Below are 26171 nucleotides of genomic sequence, written 5' to 3'. Positions count from 1 at the left end.
TTAATGAGACGAATATATTATTATCTTATTATTATTATTATCATTATAAAAATAAGACACAGTCACCTTTAATAATCACAAAAAAGGTAAATTGTAAAAAATGTAATCTTTGAGTAGAGTAAAGTGCAAACTTAAAACATTTCATCGTGTATTTTATTTTCATGTCACTTTAAAATTTTGCGATAACGTTTGTTGTTCTGCTTTTAATTAATATCGAATTAATTTTATTTTGATTGTTAAAAGATTTTTCAAGGCAATTATTTCATGATTCAGGCTTTGAGGGGTTAAAAAGATAAAGTAAGATAAGCTTTATTGTTACTGAAGCACAAGCATACATAAAACTGCAAGCTTGTTAATGCAGGGCCTTGTTCTTACAGGCTGTCTTTATATACAGTCTATGCTCCAGACTTCCTCTGCTTTTCCTGCGCGCCTCCCAGCGTGGGCGCGCAGAAAGGGGCGGGGCCGCGCGGAGTCAGCGCAGGCAGGGATGAGAAACTTGTCCCGGATATTTACCTACTTTACCTGGCTCCTCCGACAGGCCCCGTTCCGAGGTTTTCTCCGCGCACACTCCGGAGGGATATGACCCGTCTCTGAAGCGGCACCACTGAGGTAGTAAAGCCTTTTTTAATGTCCTTTAAACCTTTCTCTTCCCAGAAAACACGAACTTGGCCGGGCTTTAGCGAGGACTGCGGTGGTTGGAGGAAAGTTTGCCAGTACTGTGCGTTCCTCCTGTTGGGTGTAGCAGCAGAGAAACTTTAGGCTGTCAACAGGTTCCTTGTTCGCGCTGTGGTACAAAGTACAGCGAGGTCACGACAGAGTTTATTATCGACAGGCTGAGACAGACGGAGCTCAGAAATGCGGGCCTAATACACTGAGACAGGCCCTGTTTGTTAGTGATTTATCAGGTAAAGCAGCACAAACCGGGTTGTTTGAACTTTATCGTCTAAGTTTATCCACAGTACACGTTTGTAACTTGTGTGCTGGTAACGTTATAGCATAAGTATGCCTTATTACCACAATAAAATAGGCTAATTCTTCCCCAGTTCCCTCGTTGGTACGATTGAGCCACAACATATGAGTAATAGGTACAAGATGCAAAGGACGCAGTGAAGCCACAGTCGCCACATGATGATGAATTTGCCTTTAAATCTAACATTTACTTGTTAATTCATCAGAGGTCTGCCTGTGAGCGGGTTGTTATGGAAAACCAGTCATCTGATTGACATCAGCTCTGCTCTAATATATTCAGAGTGTGTCACTGTGTTCAAACATTAACTCAGACATTGTGTGTTCTTTCAGAAACAGGCCTGCCAGATCCAGTAATCGGTTCACCTGGAAATTGAGGACTGCACACATGTAAGTATGTACATACACATGCAATGCTTGCACATGGAACGCAGTGTCAGAGTTGTTTTTACCTTTGAGCGTGCGTGCACACAGACATGTATGAATACATGGATGCATGCATGTGTGCATTTGTAGTGCATGTTTTTGTGTTCATGCATTCCTTCTCTGGTTGGTCTGGGATCAGTGTAGCACTGTCGATGGGGCGTGTTCAACTCTGAAAATGTTTAACATTCTTATCATTCAGCTGCCTGTGAAAGGCGGGGAGATGCAGAGAGAGAGAGAGAGCAGCAGGGAGAGGGAAGGGACATGTTCAAACCCAGGCCAAATAATAAGGGATTACACAAACCATGCACACATACACTTACAGTCACTCCTTCACATTCACAGTGCATTACTCACTGCAGTCTGATGCTCCATCAGGCACATATATTACTCACCACACAGTGTCATCCAGAAGGGAGGTGCTTTCTGTGCAAGACAACAGGCTGGAAACCTCTGACACTTTTGTGTGGTTGTGTGTGATTGTGTGTTTCCAGGTCCCCTCTCGGTGACAGGCTGAGGGCAGGGCGTTTGTCTTGAGAGGGAGGCAGAGTTACCCTGGTAACAGACATGCCAAAACCGGACCTGCTCTGCCTGGTTCAGCTGCTGGACGGCACTATCGAGACCTTCAGAGTCAGTGTGCGTAAGACACACACACACACACGCAAACACACCCATAAACACACAGACACATGTCCTTTCTGAGCAGATTACATGTTACTTCTCTCTGCCCGTGCACTCTATTAATGATTGTTGCGTCACACGTGATGAAGTGGCAGACTATTCTTTCCTGTTCCCATTGATCCACATCTCTCACTCAACAATGCGACGTTGGTTCGAAGGGCATGCTCATCTCCTTCTAGTGATCGCCACACTTGAAGCCTTTAACGCTGTCGGCGTATCACATTGGCCTCTGATGGCAGTATACACACTGACAGGCGTGATACTGCCTTCCAGGACAGGCTCTGTGCAGCATTTTTATGTGAACAATGGGAGAACAGTGAGAGTGCTGTGGTCATAAAGAGCATCCAATTCCAACTCTCCATTACTGTCTTTATTTGGCTCCTGTGCTGCTTCTGTTTGGATAAGGTTCGCCGACTTTCACTGAAGCATTTCTAAGGGAGGCAGAGGCGGTTTAAACTGATCATCACCTGGATTTTGTGTCCAGATAGTGTGCATTGCTACAAAAGAATAACACACCTTGTTTGCCGCAGTTTCTAGTAAACAAGGTCCTCTGGTGATGTGAATATGCTTCCTGTAACAGAAAGCGGGAAGAAAAAGAGAGAAGGAAATGCAGATGAGCTGTAGGGTTGTCCCTCAGAGGGATTCATAAATCAGTGAACAGCTCAAAGTACAGAATGTTGTGCTGCTGATGGGCTTTCTGAAGTCCCTGGATGTGTACATTATAAACATTATCTGATTTACTAATACATGCCAAGACACTCCACAGCAGGGGTCTGCACATGGTGTGCTAAGTCACGTTGGTGTTCAGTAAAAAAAAAGAAAAGCATCATAAAAAAGAAAGAAAAAAGTCTGCAGACACATTTTGGGCTGTGGTTGCGGAGCTCAAAATGTCATGAGCTGTGGCGACACAGGCTATGACAGGTGCTGGGTGTGACACCTGACATCTGGCCCATATGTGGCAGACCTGTGGCTGAGCTGTGGCAGTCATATGCCTCAGTCAATTCTGTTCGTCAGTGTGAAATGTAGCCTAAAGAAAAGTCAGATGTGGGTTGTGTATGAGCCAAGAAGACAGCGCTTTCTGGGTTATGGCTTCAGCTGGACCGGGGGTGACAGAGTAATTTTCTCGAGAAGGGAGTGTTGTAAAACAAAGATGTGTTCTGAGGAAAGGTGGATCTAAACCAAAACCATTGTTAGAATTTGTTGAAGTGCCTAATATGGTGAGAAATAAGCTTGTGGAGCTTGCTGCAAAGCAAAACTTAATAGATCAAGATGATTAATAGTGCCTTTGCCTGATAAGATCAATGGCATGCCTAATATTGTGTTAGCCCCACTTTTTGCTGTACAAAGAGCCCTGAGCTACTGAGACATGGACTCCACTAGGCTCCCTGTAGGTGTGCTGTGGTTTCCAGCACCAAGATGTTAGCAACAAATTCTTTAAGTCCTGTAAGCTGTGAGGTGGAGCCTCTATGGATCGAGTTTTTCCAGCACATCCCACAGATGCTTGATTGGATTTGAGATCTGGGGAATTTAGAGGTCAAGTCATCACCTCAAACTCGTTGTTGTGCTCCTCAAACCATTCCTAAACCATTTTTGCTTTGTGGCAGGGCGCATTATTATTATTATTGAAAGAGGCATCAGTATTTACGGTTTCCATGAAAGGGTATATGGGTCTGTGGCAGTGGTTATGTAGGTAATATGTGTCAAAGTAGCATCCACATAACATAACATTGCCCAAAGCATCACACTGTCTCCCCGGTGTTGCTTTCTTCCTATAGTGCATCCTGGTGCCAGGAGTTCACCAGGTAAGTGACGCATATACACCGGACCACGTGATATAAAATAAGATACGATTAATGAGACCAGACCACCTTCTTCCATGTTGTTCTATGGTCCAGTTATGATGCTTGCATTGTTGGTGCCTTCAGTGATGGATGGGGGTCAGCATGGACACCATTACTATGTGTATTCTGACACCTTTCTATCAGAACCACCATGAACGTTTCTGGTAATTTTAGCTACAGTAGCTCGTCTGTTGGATCAGACCTCCCGGGCCAGCCTTCGATCCCCACACCCATCACTGAGCCTTGGCACCCAACACCCCCGTCGCTGGTTCACCACTTGGTTCCTTCCTTGGTTCACTGCAGACCGGGAGCACCCAACAAGAGCTGCAGTTTTGGAGATGCTCTGACCAGTCGTTCAGCCATCACAATCTGGACCTTGTCAAACTCGCTCAAATGCCAACGTTTGGCTATTATTTCTGCTTCTAACACATGAACAGCGTGTTTACCTGCTCGCAAATAAATCCCACCCACTAACATGTGCACTGATGAAGAGATAATCAGTGTTATTCTCTTCGCCTGTCAGCCGTCATAATGTTATGCCTGATCGGTGTATTTTTGTGTACAGATAAGCAACCGGAAAGTTTGGCTGGTTGTGATGCTGTTTGTTGTTGTTTCCATCTTTCAGAAGCAGGATGAAGGCGTGGTTCTGTTGGACCTAGTATGCGACCACCTGCGCCTGCAGGAGAGGCAGCTCTTCAGTCTGCAGATCAGAGAATCCAGCACAGCCATTGCCTCTATCACAGCCAACACACACTCTCCAGTGAGCTCACTGTTCCTCTGCTGCACATTGCAACTGAGATTGTAATGTACTGCACATGCTGATTGCTGTTTAGTTGATGATAACCACGGGGCATGCTTACATAAATGGTTTTATTTAGCCCCAGTTAGCCATTATACTTAATGAATGCCTTTCTTACAGAGATGGTTGGAGCCCGAGAAGCCCTTGAAGAAGCAGATAAAAGGTATCTCAGTTGTTTTGCCTGCAGAGAATTAACTGTCTTCAGCTGGAATTATGTTTCTAGCCATTTTAAATATAATTTAAATGCTTAGATAAAGAGAGAGTCTAATAGAAAAGAGGAACAGTTTAAGATTGAGGTGAACTTGTGCCCATGGATGTGTTCCACTTTTGATAAGCTGCTATTTCTCTGCAGGCCTCGTGTCCCCCTTTTATCTGAACTTTAGAGTACGATTCTTCATCTCTGATCCCAACTCTCTGCAGGATGAACAGACAAGGTTAGTACGTGACGCTTCTCATAGATGGCTTTCTCATTTTTTCGACTGGGTTTTAGTAGTTTGGCTTACTCTTAAGTTGTGATGATTAGTTAATACTTTTATAATCACTGGGATACAAAGATATGTGATAAACACAACACAAAAGAAGGAATGTAGTGTAGTTGCTAAGAAAACCTGCCAGACAGAGAACATTATATTTATACCAAGAGCAGGATAGGTAGCTAGCAGTGGCTCCCTGGTTTGGTCCTGGGAAGAGATGCAGATCCCTTTGGGGGTTGCGTCAGGAAGGGCATCCGGTGTAAAAAATCTGCCAAGTCAAGCATGCTGAGCTACCTGCTGTGGCGACCCCCTTGTGAATAAGGGAAAGTAGTTTCAGCAGGATAATAGCGAGTGGGAAAATGAGAAAACCTCCCACTGCCTGAGCATTACAACAATGTACCTTAGCCTCTCAGAAACTAAAGGAAAAACCCTTGTTTGAGCTGTTACATCTTAAATGCACACTTAAGTATTTGCTTTTTTTGTGTTATATTGTCATTACAGTATTATACAGTGTTACTGAATAACAGATTTTCTTTGCATCTTGCAGGCCTACTCCTAGGCCAAATAACTAGTTTCATGTGAAGCAGTGGCTCCTCCAAATGATGACTGCACGAGACGAAGAGTCTTGCGGTATTCTAGCAGCTCTGTGAAACTTTGAACTAAATGTTATCGCTGACGGCGCTTATGTGCTCTGTTCGGCGTGAAGCGCTGGATAGAAAAGGGACCAGTTCATCAAAAATTGTTAGGATTGATCCTGAAGGCAACACGAATGTCTGAAAGTCGATTTTCAGTAGCCTCAGCAGTTATTGAAATATTCAAAACAAAATCTGCAACACCAGATGATCCAAAATAACAGATATTTGATGGTTATTTTCTGTGTAAAACGTGTGCTGCCATTCCCATTTGATCCTCAGTGAGAGATTTTACAGCGTAAGCGAAAAACCTGGAACAGTCGGGGGTATTTGTGTGTGAGAAAATCTTTGTTGAAATATTTTAGTGTGACTGGACCTTCTGACTCGTAGCCAGTAAGGCTAGCCTGCTGACATATTTAGCAGTAGCAATAGGTCAAACCGCTTCAAAGGGTTTTCTGTAGGCTACAGAACAAAGGTGTGGGTTGTTAAAAGTTCCTCTTGTCCTGTTCCTCCAGGCACCTGTACTTCCTCCAGATCAGGAGTGACATTAGAGAAGGACGGTTAGTAACAGAAAATCAAATTCAAGTATCCTCTCCCTTGTGCACAGCTTATGTTTAGTGTAATCATCGAATATGATTGCAGGTTGCAGTGCCCACTGAGCGCAGCTGTAGTGCTGGCTTCTTATGCTGTGCAGTGTAAGTCTCACGATCTCTTCCTAGAAAAAACCCAAATGATTAATGGCTCAATAATAACCTTGTGAGTAATTATTCCTGTGAGGATGCTCTCGATCCTCTCAATTAGCAGCTCTTACAGTACACCAGATGTCAGGATACACGGATGTGTGCTGCTGGTTATGTTGTTCTGTGTGGATGGATGCTCAGTGTCTCTTACCAACATCTGCAGCGGAAATGGGAGATCATTGTCCGTCCTGGCTCCCTGGTTACCTCTCAAAATGGCACTTCATCCCTGAACAGGATGAAGACTTCCTATCTAAAGTGGAGGATCTGCATCCACAACACAAGTAATTAAGACAGTTCACTACATCTAGCCGCCACTGAAATAATAAAAATGGCTGCTTTGTTGTGCAGTTAGTTGCTGTTGTTATATGTGACTGCATGTTCTCAGAGGGCTTAAGAAGAGCGATGCAGAGCTCTGTTTTCTCAACACAGCACGGACGCTAGAGTTGTACGGAGTGGAGCTGCATGCTGCCACGGTACTGTGACTAAACTTTTAACATCTTGTGTCATGGTTTGACTTCTACTTCTTCTTTTTAGATTTGATTGTTTTTGTCTTTTTCCTCATCTTCTCTTTCCCAGGACACCAACAATGCCCCTCTCATGGTGGGTTTGGCTTCAAGTGGTGTTGCAATATTTTGTAATATGATTTGCTCCAGTTTCTTCCCGTGGTGAGTGATGGTCCTGCTTATCTTATTTTAATCAAGCTTTTAATTTGGAGTACTATTACAACCTAATGCTGCAGCTTTTATTTTGTTCTTGTGTTTGTTTGTTGTTTTGCTATGTAAATCCAGGTATTTTTGCATTCCCAAAATTTGTTGAGTCAACCCTCGTTTCTTTATATGTTGCTAAGAAAATGTAACGTGTGAAACATGTTCAAACCTAAAAAAAAAAAAGCCAGTATTTGGTACAGCCACCTTTATTCTTCATCACAGCCTGAACTCTGTTGGGCAGCTTCCTTGTAGTCTTCAGCAATAGTTCTCCAGGCTTCTTGAAGGGCATTCAAAGCTCTTCTGTGGATGTTGACTTCCTTTTGTTCCGTTCGCTGTCAACATGATCCCACACTGCTTCAATAATGTTGAAGGTCCTGGTTCTGGGGAGGCCAATCCACAACTCACTGTCATGCTGAAAAATGAAGCTGTGGCCAATCAGACCCTTTCCACATCATATTGCATAGTGATCAAAGTTGGATTGTATTTTTCTGTGTTCATAATTCCTTCAATTTCAACAAGATCTTCAACAACACTGGCTGAATTTCCCAAACCATGACAGAGCTTTACAAATGTCTGCAGACACCCACTGACTTACCTCTCCTCCATATACAGGGAGTGCAGAATTATTAGGCAAGTTGTATTTTTGAGGAATAATTTTATTATTGAACAACAACCATGTTCTCAATGAACCCAAAAAACTCATTAATATCAAAGCTGAATGTTTTTGGAAGTAGTTTTTAGTTTTAGCTATTTTAGGGGGATATCTGTGTGTGCAGGTGACTATTACTGTGCATAATTATTAGGCAACTTAACAAAAACAAATATATACCCATTTCAATTATTTATTTTTACCAGTGAAACCAATATAACATCTCCACATTCACAAATATACATTTCTGACATTCAAAAACAAAAACAAATCAGCGACCAATATAGCCACCTTTCTTTGCAAGGACACTCAAAAGCCTGCCATCCATGGATTCTGTCAGTGTTTTGATCTGTTCACCATCAACATTGCGTGCAGCAGCAACCACAGTCTCCCAGACACTGTTCAGAGAGGTGTACTGTTTTCCCTCCTTGTAAATCTCACATTTGATGATGGACCACAGGTTCTCAATGGGGTTCAGATCAGGTGAACAAGGAGGCCATGTCATTAGTTTTTCTTCTTTTATACCCTTTCTTGCCAGCCACACCGTGGAGTACTTGGACGCGTGTGATGGAGCATTGTCCTGCATGAAAATCATGTTTTTCTTGAAGGATGCAGACTTCTTCCTGTACCACTGCTTGAAGAAGGTGTCTTCCAGAAACTGCCAGTAGGACTGAGAGTTGAGCTTGACTCCATCCTAAACCCGAAAAGGCCCCACAAGCTCATCTTTGATGATACCAGCCCAAACCAGTACTCCACCTCCACCTTGCTGGCGTCTGAGTCGGACTGGAGCTCTCTGCCCTTTACCAATCCAGCCACGGGCCCATCCATCTGGCCCATCAAGACTCACTCTCATTTCATCAGTCCATAAAACCTTAGAAAAACCAGTCTTGAGATATTTCTTGGCCCAGTCTTGACGTTTCAGCGTGTGTGTCTTGTTCAGTGGTGGTCGTCTTTCAGCCTTTCTTACCTTGGCCATGTCTCTGAGTATTGCACACCTTGTGCTTTTGGGCACTCCAGTGATGTTGCAGCTCTGAAATATGGCCAAACTGGTGGCAAGTGGCATCTTGGCAGCTGCACGCTTGACTTTTCTCAGTTCATGGGCAGTTATTTTGCGCCTTGGTTTTTCCACACGCTTCTTGCGACCCTGTTGACTATTTTGAATGAAACGCTTGATTGTTCGATGATCACGCTTCAGAAGCTTTGCAATTTTGAGACTGCTGCATCCCTCTGCAAGATATCTCACTATTTTTGACTTTTCTGAGCCTGTCAAGTCCTTCTTTTGACCCATTTTGCCAAAGGAAAGGAAGTTGCCTAATAATTATGCACACCTGATATAGGGTGTTGATGTCATTAGACCACACCCCTTCTCATTACAGAGATGCACATCACCTAATATGCTTAATTGGTAGTAGGCTTTCGAGCCTATACAGCTTGGAGTAAGACAACATGCATGAAGAGGATGATGTGGACAAAATACTCATTTGCCTAATAATTCTGCACTCCCTGTATACTGATGATGATTTGAACCAAAATCTTCCTACTTTGATTCATGACAATACAAGACCTGTTGCCACTGATTTTCACCCTAGTTTGTCGTACCTCAGCCTTTTCCTCCTGCTTCGATTTTTTACAAATGGATTGTCTGCCACCCTTCCACTGTGGCCATTTCTGATGAGGCTTCAGTGAACAGTAAGTTGATGAAATGAAGGGTCAGATGTATGTCTCTGGATGTTTTTCTTGTTTCGTAAGGACATGACTTGAAAATACTTTTCATCTGCTGCAGTTTTTCAGACCTGTCATTTCTTCTTTTCTAATCCACCTGTCCAGTTTCCTCAACAATTTTAGGCACACAATGTACACTACACCAAGATATGTCAAGTTTTCAGCTAATATGTCTTTGGGAAACAATTTTTTGGTGCAAAAATACTATTTTATGCCTGTCAAACTTTATCTTTTTCATTTTTCATAGATCCGACTAATAAAAATTGGAACAATTCACATGTTTTTGCAACAGCCTGCTAGTAACAAAGAGCCTAAAGATATCACGTAAACTGGTTCTTTGTTAATTTGGCTGTTATGATGAAATGATCATCACATAACAGATGATTCACATATGATTCATAGTTCACTGTTAAGTGGCTTAACAGATAAAAAAACATTGTACCAAAAATGGTCAGGTACAAGAACACGAATGAAACTAAGTGAAAAAGCAGCCAATGCCCAAAGATGTTTACAAAGCCTGGAGAACTATTGCTCAAGAGCACTTTGAAAATTACGACAAAGTCTGGCTGCTTGGAGGTGTCATCCTAGATAGTTCACTTTCCTATAAATCTCACATCAATAATCTCACCCGTTCTGCCTACTTCCATCTACGTAACATTAACAGATTGCTTCCTTCTCTTTCCATCCAGTCTACGTCCATTCTTGTCCTCAGTCTTGTTACCTCCCGTATTGACTACTGCAATTCTCTTCTGCATGGTCTCCCCCAAAAATCCCTCCATAAGCTTCAACTGATTCAGAACTCTGCTGCTCGCATTATCACCAGAACCCCCTCCTACCAGCACATCACCCCTGTTCTTCAGGAACTTCACTGGCTCCCTGTGAAATTCCGGATAATTTTCAAACTTCTACTGCTCACCTTCAAGGCCATTCATAACCTCGCTCCTCCTTACCTTTCTGACCTGTTAACCACCACCTGTTCTGCCCGTTCGCTTCGTTCTTCTTCTTCTATCCAGCTTGCTGTATCTTCCTTCCGCCTCACTACCATGGGGAGCAGAGCTTTCAGCTGCTCTGCTCCCAGGCTGTGGAACTCTCTGCCCCCTGAAATAAGAAACATTGGTTCTCTCCCACAGTTTAAATCCCAACTCAAAACTCATCTGTTCAAATCTGCATATTCACTGTGAATCCACTGTTTGTTAATTTTATCTTGTGCTTTTATTTTATTGCTCCTATTCTGCCATTGTTTTACTAAGTGTTTTATCCTATTGTGAAGTGTCCTTGGGTGACTTGAAAGGCGCTCATAAATAAAAATTTATTATTATTATTATTATTATTAAGTAAAGTTGTTGTTTTTTTAAACGTGTGGTGGCTCAAGACTTTTGCACAGAAGTGTATATGTTACGTTTGCTGTTTGGTGTTGTTTTGATCTTGTCATGTGGCACTTTTTGGGTCTTATGTTTCTATGAAAGCTCATCTCTTTCTGTCTCTCTCTCTGATTTTTCTCGTGATTCATCACCTTTCGACCAATCCCGTCCTTTTGTTTCCACGCAGGGGGAACATCATCAAGATTTCTTTTAAGAGGAAACGCTTTGATATACATCTGAAACAAAAGCACGTGAGTTCCCCTTTCAGTATTCCTTATTAATAGTTTGGAAATCTGCCCTCAGCAAACTCTTGCTCTTAATTACACTACACTCTTGGCTGGCATATCTGTTTTCTCTGTGGCACATGGAGATTTATGATTTATTTTTATTCTCCATTGTGTGCACAGACGCACAGAAATATGGCATTGATTTTAATTTCCATAATTTTGGCACATTTTTCTGCATTTCTCTGCTTGACAGCTAATAAATCATTCAGAAAATATGGCGATAGAAGATTTTATTGCCAGTTAAAACTACAACCTGAGCAGCATAAGTTGATGTGACCTTGAATGCTACAGTTTACAGTATAGAGACCAAGTTAGAGCCTAAACTGTGCATGTTGCAGGGAGAAACCCAGGACTGTGAGATGTCTCTGCTTCTGCCCTGCCCCAAGACCTGTAAGAACTTGTGGCGATCCTGCGTGGACCATCACTGCTTCTTTTCCTCTAACCGCTCTCCCAGGAGCTCCAGGCTGAAAAACACCACACTTCAGTCCTACAGAAAGCTGATCACACAGCACCTAGGCCTGGGCAACAGTAAACCTGAAAGGTGAGGCCTTGGACATCCATGCAATACTTATTCACAGGAAGGCAAAGAAATTTTAAGTTGATTTGTCATTTCTGTCTTCGACTGCAGTGGGCCAGTCTGCCAGCGAGTGGTCGGGGGGATGGTGTGGAACCCAGTCCTGAGGAGGTCGCTGTCATCGGAGCACCTGGAGACCAAGAGTCTGCCCTCCAGATCGCCCCCGAGCACCCCCAACTGGTACAGTCACCAGCACTAAGTTTTCCGCTGCGCTTCATATTAAACCTTTCTTCATTCCTCTTGTGCCATTTCCTGTAATGTGATTTTAAAAAAGTGACTGCTCTCTCCTGTCTGCGGCAGGCGAAGTCCTCGAGTTCGCCACGGCATCCGTAAACCTCGCCCGTCCTCGATGGAGCTGACCACTGACCTGAAAGACATGTCAGAGGGGGAAGATGTCTTCTACACATACCGGGCGTCTGTGAGCAGCTCCAAGACCAGTGAGGGGCAGGGTTCACCTCAGCAGTTAGTATCTCTTATAACAGAAACGCTGTCTAATAAAACAGACCTGCATCAGTAGGAATGTGTCAAAGCTTTCGGTTCATCCAAACTGTTAAAAAAATTCTGTTTATTTAATGTCTTTCAGCATTTCTGGCGATTATAACCCAGCGACAGATGACATTTCACTGCAAGCCGATGACAGCATAACAGACGAGGATAGCTTACCCCAGTTCAATAAGGTCTGTTATCTTACCATCAGCTCTGTGTGTTTTGGTGTATTTATTCATGTGTGTGTATTCAGTATATGTGTGTTGATTATGAGTTATCATCTATGCAGGGTGCTCCCGGTGACGGTGACTTGATGCTAATATGCATTGCCCCCGATAAGGAGGGCAAGTTTGGCTTTAATGTTAAGGTAGGTCTGTGCTTGTTATTCACGACGCACACTCAGAGTTTTATGTTTATTACTGCTGCACTCTTCCTCGGTTTAATTTTCTGATGCCTCCTCCTGTTAGGGTGGCGTTGATCAGAAGATGCCTCTAGCCATATCGCATGTTAAACCCGACTCGCCGGTAAGAAAGCACTCAGATTGCTCCACAAATTTACATGAAAAAACAATGAGACATAAACACGTAATAAAAAATCAGCTTTGGCTTGTGGTTATGTATTTGTAATGAAATAGAGCACTAATGATGAGCTAATTCATCAGATGAAATCTACATTGGGAATATTCTGGTGCCAACTTCTAAAATGTGTTATTAAGTGACATTTTTAATGATCTTTGTCATACCCAACAGAAAGCATAAGGGACCCTGTTATGTTCATTTCTAGTTCCATGTTTCTATCCTGGGAGTTGACAAGTTCTTCTTCCTTGTTATATTGCCTCTTAAGATGACAATATGACAAAATCTGTGCCAAGCATGAAATACTTTGGATACCGAGTGTTACAAGTCATCTCACTCCTGTGTTTTTATCTCATACGGCTACTTTTAAACACGCTGACCACGGTCTTTGAAATGCTGGCCATGTTTAATATGAATGTTTGACACTAACTGTATCAATATGACAGAAAAATATAAAAATGTAATATTTTAGGGACTAGGTCCGAGCTTATATCTATCGGCCAAGTCAGCCGAGAGATATAATCTCTCCAGCATGTCCTGAGTCTACCCCGAGGCCTCCTCCCGGTGGGACATGCCCGGAATACCTCACCCAGGAGTCATCCTTGTAAGATGCCCGAACCACCTTAACTGGCTCCTTTCGATGTAGAGGAGCAGCGGCTCTACTCTGAGCCCTTCCTGGATGGCTGAACTTCTCACCCTATCTCTAATGGAGAGGCCAGCCACCCAAATGAGGAAGGTCATTTCTGCTACTTGTATCCACAATCCCATTCTTAGGGACGTAGATCGACCTGCAAACTTTTACACTCAGCTTTCTCTCTTCGCCTTGATGGATTAGTGCTGCAACCGCATTTCCCGCTCTCCCGAGATACTTGCACTCCTTTACTTGGGGCAGGAACTCGTCCAGTGGGAGCTGGAGTCCGTCACCCGATGAAGCCAACAGAAGCACATCATCCGTAAAAAGCAGAGATGAGATTCTGAGACCACCCGAGTGAAAGTCTTCCACTACTTCGCTACGACTAGAAATTTTGTCCATAAAAATTATGAACAGAATCAAAGGGCAGCCCTGGCGGATCCCATCACACACCGGGATGATGGTATTATGGCACAGAGAACTGCTGCTCCCTGTATATATATTTCTTTCTTTCTTTTTTTTTTTTGAATATTTGCTGTAAACGCTAGAGATGGTTGGGTTGGCTCAGATGAGTAGTTTCTGATATGAACACACCAGCCTGTCTGGCACCAACAACCGTGGCATGTTTAAAGTCACTTTAAGGATCTTTCTCCCACCTTTCTGATGCTCAGTTTGACCATATCTACATGTCTAAATGCACTGAGTTGCTGCCATTGCGCGCATCTCTTGTGGACAAAATGTATGATAGTAAGAATGTTTTTAAATCACTTCATAAGTCAAAGTTTGCTTACACGACTCTCTGTTGTTTGTAGGCAGATCGAAGCGACCCCAAACTCATGGAAGGAGACCTGGTGGTGCTAATCAATGGTCGAGACATTTCTGAACACACACATGACCAGGTTGTCATGTTCATACGAGCCAGCAGAGAGTCGCACACCAGGCAGCTGACCTTGCTCATCAGACGTAAAGGTTTGTGTGTGTTTGTGTGTGCGTGTGTCGCTGTCAGACAAAAGTGCTGAGACAGCATGTGATCCAAGTGTGCACTCTGTCCGTCATGTTTCAATGAATATTTATTACAGCCTTGAACTGTCCTTCTAAAACAGGTCCTGGCCGGGGTACACCCCTGCTGCATTCGCTGCCCACCCTCACGCTCAACATCCAACCACAGGAAGAAAAGCCACGCTCACCTGGCCCGTCAGAGCGCCCCCCCACACTGGAGGAATCCATGAGGCAACTAGAGAGGGGGATACAGACAGGCTCACTCTGTTTCCATTTCGAGGTATTTAAGATGCAAATTGGAGCTGAATACTGGATTATTATTTTAAGGTGTACTATGTTCATAGACGTGAATGAATGACAAGCGGGCACATTTGTGTTATTATTTTATTATTTTAAGCAGGATTTAGTTTGTCCCTCTCGGTTATGTGAGGGATCATAACAAGCTTTTAAGTGTTTGTGTTTGAACAGATGCTGGCCATAATCTTCACTTGAATTTGATCCATGAAGATTTAAAGCCAAGACACCGTGATTGGCCTGGAATTTGTAGTTTGTGTTTGTGTATGTTTCTCGGTGTGTTTATGTGCTTGTATTTTCTAGAATTTATACAGGAGGAAGCCCGGTTTGACACTGAGCTGTGCTCGGATCCCTGAGAACGTGGAGAAGAATCGATATAGGGATATTTTGCCTTGTAAGTGCTCCTGTTTCTTTGTTTATGCCCTGCTGTTGGTCTCATCACAGCCGGGTGCTTCCCCATCCCTCAATTCCTCCCACCACCCACCTCCGTGCTGCCTTTCTAACCTTGATCTGCAAGTTTCTCCTGTGACTCCTCATGAAATTTAATTGGCTGAAGCTGGGGTCTGCTGACAGCTCTGTTGTGACCCTCTCACACTGCTGTCCTCCTCTACTTTCAGATGACACTACCAGAGTGGTGCTACAGGGTAAGGAGGATTATATCAATGCCAGCCACATCACGGTAAATATTACTGATATGAAACTGTGTCTTGTTCATAGATTATATATAAAAAATTGAAATAGCCACTTCCAAGTCTTATTTTTAATTCAAAATTGTGTCTGCACACTTGTTGATTTTATGGATGCAGAAGCGACCGTACAGTACTGTGCCAAACCCCTCATTTCTTTAGATTTTGCTAGGGAAATGGGAAATATGTGCAGTGATTTATTGAAACATGTGAAGCATACATGAAAATACAGTATGTAAGGCAAAAACAGTTCAGTCACGCTTAAAAGTCAATATTTGGATATGACCACCTTTATTCTTCAACACATCCTGACCTCTCTTAGTAAAGATGTCTTGCTATTTCTTTAAGTAGTGTTCAGAAATAGTTCTCCAGACTTCTTGAAAGACATTCACTTTTCAAATGATGGATAATGTGTATGTTCTACCCTATTTTCATTAAGATTCCCAACACTGCTGGCTGAAATGCAGCAGTGTTCATGACACATTATGCTCTCACAGTGGCTGGAGACACTGTTGTACATCTCTCCTGACCTCTTCCTGATTTATCACTGTATCAGAACTGTTGCCACTAACTTTCAGTCCAGTCCTTCTGTACTTTGTCATACCTCAGCCTTTTCTCCCTGTTTCCCTCCCTTAAGAATAGGTTCTTGACAGCCAGCCTTCAATGAGACCATTTCTGATGAGGCTTCAGTGAAGAGTAGATAGATCAGCTAAAGGTCCAGATGCATCTCTCAGGCACTGTGTCAGGTCTTGGTGGTTTCTTTCCTGTTTCTGAAAGACATGACTTTCAGATACTGAACATTTACTGAAAATATTTTTTTAGACCTGTCACTTCTATGCTATTTTATGTCTGTCAAACTGCGCTAACTTTAAATGGGAACAAATCATGTGTTTTTGCAACAGGCTGCTAGTAACAAAGGTCTAAATATATCATTTAAAATTGGTTCTGTTTCTGTTATGTGTAGACACAATACTGGTTCATGTTTTGGGTTATGTCTTTTAGATCAGTGCTAAGTGGCTTCACAAAAAAAGTTTTACTCTCAAAGTGGTCCAGGACTGGATTAAAGATGAGTGAAAAAGAAGCCCATGTCCAAACAAAACCTTTGAATGACTTTCAGAAAGTCGGGAAAACAATTGCTCAACCTCAAACCACCTTAAAAATGACAAAACAGTCAGGCTCCTCAGAGGCGGAAATATAAAGAAACTCTATTGGAACATATGGTTGGAGCTCTAAGTTATGAAATTCATGCCTTGTACAGTTTAGCTTAAACTGACTAAAGAGACCAAAAGTACTTTAATGCTGTAAACATGATCATTTAAGGAGGGGGAAGTCTGTGTGGACTGACTCACTCTTCGAGCAAGCCTCAAGTGGCCACTATAGGAATTGCAGGTTGTTTGGCACTTCCACCTTAGCTTCTTCCATTCGTCCACAGACGTTGCTGCTTGGGCTTGTATCTGTTTGATGTTTTAATGTAAACTCATCCACTCTGTGTGTATATGTGTGTGTTTCCTTGTATTTCTCTCAGGTGGCGCCCCCAGTGTCTGGTGTATGTTTACGTTACATTGCAGCTCAGGGTCCACTACCACAGACCTTCACTCACTTTTGGCAGACTGTTTGGGAGCAACAGACACACACCATCATCATGCTTACGACTCTAACAGAGAGGGGACGGGTATACATCATTTTATGCTTTTGAGCTTTTATCCTGTAACAGCCACCGTTGTAAAGGAGTAAAGAGCGAACAGAGAGGGGAAACGCTTGAAATTACGCAACTCACAATCAGCGGTGCATTAACATAGTGATTACATGCTGTTTCATGTTTAATTTGTCACATGATTGCTGTAATTGGAAGGTTCCGCGTTGATGTTGGCACACAGAAATGATCTATTTTGCACTGTTGTGAGTAATTACAGTGTTTCGCGGTATACAGAATAGCTAAATATAAAGTGCGAGCGGGATGCCAATGAGATAAATAATTCGAGGGTGAAGGCGCATCCACGCCAAGGCAGCGAGATATCAAGGTCTTGCTGAATGCACATGTCTCTGTCTCAGCTTGCCTGTTGCTTGGAAACCAGATGTTCTCATTAATTGATCATTTTCCTGATATTCATCAAGTCTCCTGAGTTTCTTTCTACTTGAGGATTGCACAGACGCACACACGCACACATATTGACTCTCAGTTTGCATCCTGCTCCTGATGAATTGCTTTTGTTCCTCAGATTGCCAGGTGGAACATAGCATACTGCTAATATGACTTTGATTTCTTGAGAGCAGAGCGCAGCTGATGTAGTAGCAGTAGTAAACTCTATCCTGATTCATGACTCATGCCAGAAGTAATTCAATTTGTTGGTGATGTCATACACTTTGCAGACCAAGTGCCACCAGTACTGGCCGCATCCGCCTGAAACCAAGGATTATGGGCCCATGCGAGTGAAGTGCCACTCGGAGGAGTGTAACCTGGCGTATGTGACGCGGCAGTTCACCCTGACACACACAGAGGTACAGTAGCAAAAGCAACTGCAGCGGTTAATCGACTAGTTTTTCTTTTCTCTGTCCTCTCAAACTGACTGGCCCTCCCTGAACCTGCTTCTTTTTGGGGGTTCTTCCTGTTAAAAGGGAGTTTTTCCTTCCCGCTTTCACCAACCCCTTGTTCGTAGAAGGGTTACTTTGCTGTTGGAGTTTTCTGCAGCATCCTATGGGCTCTTTATTTTGGAGTATAACTTGTCTCGATTGTCTTGGCACTATGTATGTAAACCTAGATTAAGTTGCAAACAGCACATTATATGTATTCTAAGTGTTTGTTTTCTATTTTTAACTCCCTAATTACGTTTTATTACACAGGCAGGAAAACAGAACAAGCTAAAAAACACTACTGCAATGTACGAGAGCAATCCCAAAAGTAAGGTCTCCTATTGTTTTAGAAATACAAACAACCATTTATTTTCCATAATATTTACATCATTTTAAAGCTTGAAGACTTATTTATTTTTCTACATAATTGCCATTTCGGTCGATGCATTTTTGTAGACATTGTGGCAGTTTTACAATTCCCATGTCATAGCTGCAGTTTCGCCTTCCGGACAAATGTTCTTTCAACTCTGGGAACAGGTGGTAGTCACTGGGTCCGGACTGTAGGGTGGGTGGGTGATGAAGTTCCAACCAAAGTTTTGCAGGAGAGCGACAGTTTGACAGGCAACGTGTGGACGCGCCGTGTCGTGGAGAATGCTGACACCCTTGCTCAGCATTCCTCTTCTCCAGTTCTGAAATGCACTTCTGAGTTTTTCCACTGTTTCACCTGTCAGTGTTTATTGTGGTCCCAACAGGCAGGAAGTCAACGATACTGTTCGTATTTCTAAAACAATAGGAGACCTTACTTTTGGGATTGCCCTCGTATTTTGACCCTAGATTGTACATAAGGCTTCCTTTGCCGCCGGCATCCTCAGTTCATTGATAAACAGCAGTTTGTTTTTATCGTTTTCTAGTAAATATTTCTGCTGTAGATCTTAGTTCCATCGTTATCAGTGTCCAGTCATTGTTTGAGGCTTGATGATTTGGATTTATACCAAAAAGATTTTGCAGGCCACTAAAAGTATTTTACAAACCAGTGTTTTTAACCACAGAAGACTGAAAGAGAAGACCTCAAGAGTAATGTGGAACCCATATTGTAGTATTTTACTTAGCAGCAAACAGATGTTTCTCCAGAATAACTTTATTTTGGGACAAAACATGTGCGAGTGATTGGCGTCCAAGTCTCAATACTCCCTCCAACATGGCTCTAACAGCTTGGAAAATTTGGTTCTGATATGTGGGATAGTAAAAAAAAAAAAAAAAAAGAAATCTGATATCTCTTGCCAAAAACTCACCACTTCCTTTGAGCCTGTGGATTAGTGTTGTGCACTTAACATTGAATGTCTATCCTGTATTTTCTATGAATGTCTAACTTGAAACGGTGTCCATTCTCTCAATTATTCTGGTTTAGTAATGATGTAGATAGATAAATATTTACTTGTAGCCACTTGGTGTTATTGCCACAGGCTAATGAGGGAAAAGTCACCAGCATCACTAAAGGGGAAACTTTTGCTGTTTTAGCTTCACGGCATGTGTGGCTGGGGTTTTCCCCCCATAGCTGAAAGGTTTGGTGGACAAAGATTTGAGGGAAAATCTCAGCTTGTTTATTTGAAGTTTATGCTTCAAAAACTGTTTAACAAACAACTGTTTTGTAACATAGTTCGTAGTGATGTTTGCAGAGAGTGAAGTTAAAGATAGCAAACACTGAAAACATTGGAAGGTCAGCTTGTTCTTCATTGCGTCATTGCATGGCTGTTTTTTTTTTTGTTGTTTTTTTGTGCACAGTTGGGATTCTCAGTCCCTTTCTTTGCTTTTGAGAGGATCAAGTATCAGTAGTAAATTGATTTGCAAAGTGCCAGCATAGTTTCTCAGTCAGTTCTCAGAGCTTGGAAAGAAGGTGGATGACTTCTTTCAGATTTGTGAAATCTAAGAGTTCTGAAAGCAAATGGTAGAGAGTCCCAGGTATTTAAACCCTAATGGGGGTTGTCCCTACTATTAATGATGTGCCTCATCACATGAGCCAAGGTTTAAATAGAGGTATGGGTCAGTACCACAAGAGGTTTCGTGTGAAACCACTACGAGACTCCTTGAAAGGAGAGTAAGAGGCCATGTATGTCCAATGTGAACGACCACCATGGAACCGAGGGGATGGCTTATGACACCAACTGTCAGACGTCTACAACAGTTTTGAGATACCTTCCCAGGCACCTCGACCCCCACTCACATCTTCCATTAGGTGACTAATAAAAATGTCCAAAAGACAGCTCCAACTCAAAACTTTAAGCCTATGAAACATTTAAACAGGTGAGTTATTTAAACATTTTACTCCGGTACAGTTATCACAAAGGGACAAATTAGCAAAGGAGACTAAAACTGTTTCTGTACCAGGCTGAAGTTGGTCATTTTAACATGGGTTTTTACAGAGATTAACTCACTTTTAGTTGAAGCCTCAAGTGGCTATTCAAGGAACTGCATTTTATCCACAGCAAAGTTCCCACCTGCTCTCGTGTGCACGTGGAGCATGGAGAGGCATGACCTCAGTGACCCAACACATGGCTTTTCTCTTTATATGTTGCAGTAGCATGTATCATGCTCGTGCCATATGCCACATAACGGAGCTCACCACAGGGAGCTGCCAAACTTATCTGCAGCCAACATACAAGTCCCTTCCATGTGGGTGGTTTGGTCTGTATGTGTGTGTGGGTGGGTGGGTGGGTGGGCGGGCATGTGCATTAGCGAATACAGACAAATTACATGGCCCCGTTTGTGTCGTTGGGAGTGGGCAGCTGTGCTGACGTGAGGATCCTTGCGAGAAGTTTGTTTGCTTGATTGTAATATGGCAGATTATCAGATTAAAGGCTTTCACATCACCTTTCTGGGCGAGCAGGTAAATAAACAGATAATGCTCAAGGAGGCATGAAGTATGAATGCACACACATGCGTACACAGATACTGCTGCGTGGGCCCATCTGTTCCTCTGGCGGAGCGAGTTAATCCCTGCATGGAGTCACAGGAGTCACAGGCCACATGCCCATTATAAACTCTCAGCTCAGCCATTCTCTTCCCTGCCTTCACTTTTTTTCCCTTTAGCTCTGGTCTTCTGTGCTCTCTACTCTCCACCTGTTTTCATCTCTCTGCGTCCCTCCCTCGCTTCCTAATCTCGGTGTCACCTACTGGCCACATGCTTGTTTTGCTCTTCTTTTTTTTTTCCACTGCTCTCTCTGTGGTGTTTTGTTTCCTCTCATACTGAGTAATGTCAGAGTATTTGAGCCTGCAGCCCCGTGCCGTCTAATGTGGGCATATTTCCCAAAAGGCTCCATGTTTATCATATTAAATACTGATTATGCGACGCTTTCATTTTCATTTCTCTCATTATCTGTTTGTCATTTGTGTGTTCTGTTTTTTGTACTCGTGTGTTTAGCTGGGAGAGGAACGTGCAGTCACACACCTGCAGTATGTCGCGTGGCCGGACCACGGCGTACCGGACGACCCTTCAGACTTCCTGCTGTTCATCAGCTCGGTCAGGGAGAGGAGGAAAGGTGAAGAGCCACTAATGGTACACTGCAGGTAACACACAAATACACACACACACACACACAAGGTATACTTAAACTGCCAGCATGCCCTGCACCTTCATCTCCTCTAAACTTAATGCCGTGTTTGTTTTGAATTACATTTGCAGCGCTGGGATTGGGCGGACAGGTGTTCTGATCACCATGGAAACGGCGCTGAGTCAGTTGGACCAGGGTCAGCCAGTGTCCCCACTGGACATTGTCAAAACACTGAGAGATCAACGAGCCATGATGGTTCAGACCACGGTACAGAGACAGAACAAGGATTTGTACTCTGTGATTGTTCTCTGCCTCATTAACCTCCTTATTTTATGATTTTATTATTATGATAATCTGTATCTGAAGAGATTTTCTAGCTGCTTTCTGTTTTTCTGTCTTTTCATTGGCTGTTGGACTGTAGACAGCCTAAAAGGTGTTCACAGTACTTTTAGTCACATTTCCATTCAGTTCATTCTGGAGGAGCTTCTGAAGGTTGAACATACTGTTCTCCTGTAGCTTCTGTATGCTGCACATAGGGCAATATGGCCAAAAATATTTATCATGATATATATTTGAAAATTTGCGATAACGATATAACTGACGATATAACTGACAATATAATTGACTCTAGACAAAATACTTTACAACTTCACAACTTTATTAGGGCAATAAACCCAATATATTCAATATATTTTCACTTAAACAAGCAGCTGTTTTTATGTGCACGAAAGCTATATAAAATTTTAACAGTGCAAATGCAAATTCCTTGCTGTGACAGTTTAACCAAAAAGCATGTCCAGTGGAAATAGGCCAACATATCCTGAGCATAACCATGTATAATATCCACAAAACTTAAAAAGAGGTTACACACACACAATACGGTGATATTATGTTGAAGCACAGTACGTATCACTCCGCAAGGCTCCTGACTATGGTAGCCGTAATGATCAAACGGTGCAGCTTCGTAGCTTACCAAAGTCGTATTAAAACTAGTGCTGTCAGCGTTAATCTTGTTAAAATGACATTAACGCCATAACCGCGTTAACGCCCCAAATCTCCGTTAGCGAGTTAACGCGGATCACCCCTTGTGTTGACGCCGTGCAGCCCCAGGTTTTTTGGCCGCTTGGATGTTCTACCAAAAATTGTGTTTTGGTGGGTATCTGACGGACAAAAACCAAACCAGTTCCACACCACTGAAGTTGGCACCCTTTTTTTACAAACCAATTCTGGTTTATCTGTTACATTCAACGATCAGCTTTCGGCCTTCTCATTCTCCATCGCCACCATGTTTTTTCCGCCATGTGTGTATGAAAACAAAAGCACTGCGCGGCGTTTTACACATATTCTATCGCAATATTTCATTTCATACACCGGTATTACCGTGAACAGTATGATATGGCCCAGCCCTAGCTGCACGTGTGTTTACACCTGTGCTGCATCCCTTCTTCAGGCCCTGTGTACTCCTCTGATTCCAGCTCTTATTGATTATACAGATAGCTAAACAAAGCTGTAAGGTAAGGACCCTACAGTGTTACAGAGAAAAGGGAAAAAACTCAACAATCATATGACCCTCTATGAGCAAGCACTTTGGCGATAGTGGGAAGGAAAAACTCCCTTTTAACAGGGACAAACTTCTGGTAGAACCCGGCTCAGGGAGCTGCAGTCATCTCCTGCAACCAGTTGGTGGTCAGAGAGGAAGACGGGACAAATACAAGCTGTGGAAGAGAGCCATAGATTAAAAATCACACTTCCAGGAGGAAGTTCCAAACCTTGATTTCCTCCCCAGAGGGGCCCGGGGTTAATTCAGCGTCTCTTTCTGGTTGCTACATACCTGTAACTCCTTGGCAAGCAGCTGATAGGTGATCGCCAGGATCATCCGAGACACTCCAGTTGGCACATTTCAGCTCAAAAGGACCTGGAGCAGCTGTGCTCCAAGTTAGAGGCATTTAGCTCATTTCTACGTGAGGGTAAAGAATGGGTTCACATTACACGTGCAGATATTAACTGGAAAATAATATTGAGCTTAGCTAGCTGATTTGGTTTATTAGAACCTTTTCGAATCCTGAAAGAATTAGTTGCATGCTTGAAAGTTTTCTCTTAAACCACCTTGTGCAACTCCACAGGAGATTTTAGAAAGAGAGAGAAGACTTGCTGTTTCCAGAATTGCCCTTTTATATAAGCCCACTGTCACAGATGTGGACATCTGCTGGTTTCTGCCATCTGTAACTCTAATTAAGAACCTTGTGACTGCCATTGTATAATACTGATGGCGGCTTATGAGAAGCTTCACTAGCACAAGCTGGGGTTGGAAGCCGTGCTCTGTAGCACCTCGGTGGTAGCTGTCGAAGGAGAGGAAAGGTGTTACTCGTTGCTTCAAGCATACTCCTGAGCCTCTGATGCTACCACTATCACCCTTATTTTGGAAAGGAGAGCCACTCCCTGAGGATTCATCTCTGTGATGTTTTTGTGCTGATGGAGCACTTCCTCAGGTTTCCCCCATATGTTTGTGTATCAGTAATGGAAACATTCAGAGGACGTCCTTTAATGTTGGGAGAGAATGTGGCTGTTATTCTGTGCTTTTGGGGGGGGGGTGTTCTTAAAATCCCATGAAAATCCTCATCTTTCTGGTCTTTGAGGCTTCTTAACCACCCAGACAGACTCTTACTGGTAATGCAGTTCTTTGAAAACAGGACGGATATGAATTTCTTACAAATCAATTACACTATCAGGCGTCTCAGTAGCTGTTTGAGAGCTTTTTATCAATCTCACCGCAGCGCTGTTATTTTACTCACAGTGACATTGTTCTCTCGGTTACTCTTCTGATTTCCCTCTAATGTCACACATGTGGGTTTGAGTTTAATATCTCCTTCCTCTGACTCTTCGTCCTGGTACCATCATCATCAGAACTGCAAACTCACTGAACTGTGTCTTTTGCTAATGCGCTCTCTACGTGGAGTTTTTCTTGAAAGTTATTATTTTGCCAGTATTATCACATCAGAAACTGCTTTGTTTTCTAGTAACTAATAATATTTTGTGTTTTTATTTGTTGCAGTGTCAGTTCCAGTTTGTGTGTGAAGCCATTCTGCGAGTCTACAAAGAGAAACAGGAGAAAGCTGCAGCACCGTAACCCAAATCAGCGCCAGGACCAGACAACCGCACTTTTCTGCCTCTTTTCATAGCAGACGACTTCCACAGAGAGATCTACAGAGCTAGAAAAAAAACAAACAAACAAAAACAGATAAGACTCTTATAGGACAGGAGCACAGACATGGATAATGAGAGTGAACCTAGCTGCACAGCTGTTTGTGATCTGCCTGTCTGTGCAAGAATATGAATCTTACACCTTAGCCGGCCTTAGTTTCTGCTGAAAGTGCATTAAGTTTATAGAGGCTCTGGTCTCCATAGAGACTGATGTAAGACTGACGTGAGCTGCTGCTAATTTCTGAAGAAGAGGCCACTCTGGTTTGGTGCCTCTGCCTATTAAGCTACATGTGCCTTAGACTGATGCTTCTCAGTCAGTGGATCAAACGGAGGGGGGGGAGCAGAAGCTGACTGGGATCATTGTAATCTGTAGTCTGTCCGTGAGTCCAGAGATGAAGATTAAGGCTGACCTTAGATCACTACAGCAGAAAAAGTCATGGTGGTGCAACACGCCAAGTTGAGCACCGTCCATCACTATTAAATTATTAAAGACACACAATAAACACTGATTTATACCCATGTGTCTGCTTTTGTCCTTTACTGTAGCTGAAGAAATGTCTTGTGCACATCTTCCCACAGAATGAATTTGCTCGCCGAGGTAAAAAGGCGGCGCTCTCATTTAAGCTTCAGCTGGCATCACATCAGGGAAGCTATCTCAGCATCACAAATCAGCCCAAATGGTGTGGTTATGACAAAATATTAGCAAACTGTATCACTGCTGGGAGGACTGCGGCATCTCTACTGGTTCGTGATGATGATGATGATGTTTTAATGGGATGTGCCATTCACCGTGCTGTGTTTTGTTTTTTTCTTTTTTCGTGGGGATTCAGTGCGATGCTGTTTTAATCCCCACTAATGAACATAATGCCACAGAATCTGTGAATAGTGTAATCAGAGGATCGTTTCATTCATAAATGCATTCAGAGCCAACAGATCGACTCACAGAACTCATCACAGAAGAGGAGGAATGAGTCTGGAGCTTCCACAGGGCTCATATTTTCAGTCTGCTGTGTAAAGAAATGTATATATTTACAGCAGAGGAAGCTCCAGGGTGACAAAGTGAGGGAAAGTATAGAACGAGGTCATGTTTTAGGAAGTGTAACAGGAATAAAAACACTTGAAAAAGTAGAGCATGTGCACTTATTTCATAAACTCGGAACATGAGAAAGAGTTAAGCAGATTTTGGCTACATTTTGTTCCTTTTCCAGATTTTCATCTTAGCTGTGCAGATGTTTCACAAACCCTGCATCTAATTATTAGTCTAATTAGATAAATAAAATAAAGCAGGTTAAATAAAAGCGTGATGGAGGGTGTGTAATGCCACT

At 42.8% G+C, this 26171-nt stretch overlaps 1 protein-coding gene across 2 annotated transcripts; it reads left to right on the top strand.

The window, feature by feature from the left end:
* Nucleotides 1-443: 443 nt before the first annotated feature.
* On the top strand, nt 444-25365 carry ptpn3 (protein tyrosine phosphatase non-receptor type 3). Of its 2 annotated transcripts, none has more exons than XM_004541355.3 (27): nt 444-609; nt 1300-1356; nt 1884-2025; nt 4537-4671; nt 4831-4873; nt 5063-5144; nt 6331-6375; nt 6458-6510; nt 6719-6836; nt 6941-7028; nt 7132-7220; nt 11182-11245; nt 11620-11822; nt 11910-12035; nt 12156-12317; nt 12439-12532; nt 12631-12708; nt 12809-12865; nt 14360-14516; nt 14651-14826; nt 15144-15234; nt 15458-15519; nt 17052-17198; nt 17897-18025; nt 21516-21661; nt 21777-21912; nt 24698-25365. In XM_004541355.3, the coding sequence occupies exons 3-27, from the start codon at nt 1957-1959 to the stop codon at nt 24770-24772; spliced, it is 2625 nt and encodes an 874-aa protein (XP_004541412.1). In that variant the 5' UTR covers nt 444-609; nt 1300-1356; nt 1884-1956; the 3' UTR covers nt 24773-25365. The 2 variants fall into 2 exon arrangements, with proteins under 2 accessions (XP_004541412.1, XP_012780676.1); XM_012925222.3 differs by having other exon boundaries at nt 1300-1360.
* The last annotated feature ends 806 nt before the right edge of the window (nt 25366-26171 follow it).

This window comes from Maylandia zebra, linkage group LG11 (assembly GCF_041146795.1).
Source record: "Maylandia zebra isolate NMK-2024a linkage group LG11, Mzebra_GT3a, whole genome shotgun sequence".
NCBI classification, from domain to species: domain Eukaryota; kingdom Metazoa; phylum Chordata; class Actinopteri; order Cichliformes; family Cichlidae; genus Maylandia; species Maylandia zebra.
Note: the sequence above shows the minus strand (reverse complement) of the source record. Positions and strands in the feature narration are given on the sequence as shown.

Excerpts from the sequence above, each read along its gene's own strand:
- ptpn3 (XM_004541355.3), top strand. The coding sequence starts at position 1,957 with ATGCCAAAACCGGACCTGCTCTGCCTGGTTCAGCTGCTGGACGGCACT. Across the intron at positions 7,029-7,131 it reads TGGAGCTGCATGCTGCCACG|GACACCAACAATGCCCCTCT; the intron begins GTACTGTGACTA and ends TCTCTTTCCCAG. Across the intron at positions 12,533-12,630 it reads GCTTACCCCAGTTCAATAAG|GGTGCTCCCGGTGACGGTGA; the intron begins GTCTGTTATCTT and ends TCATCTATGCAG.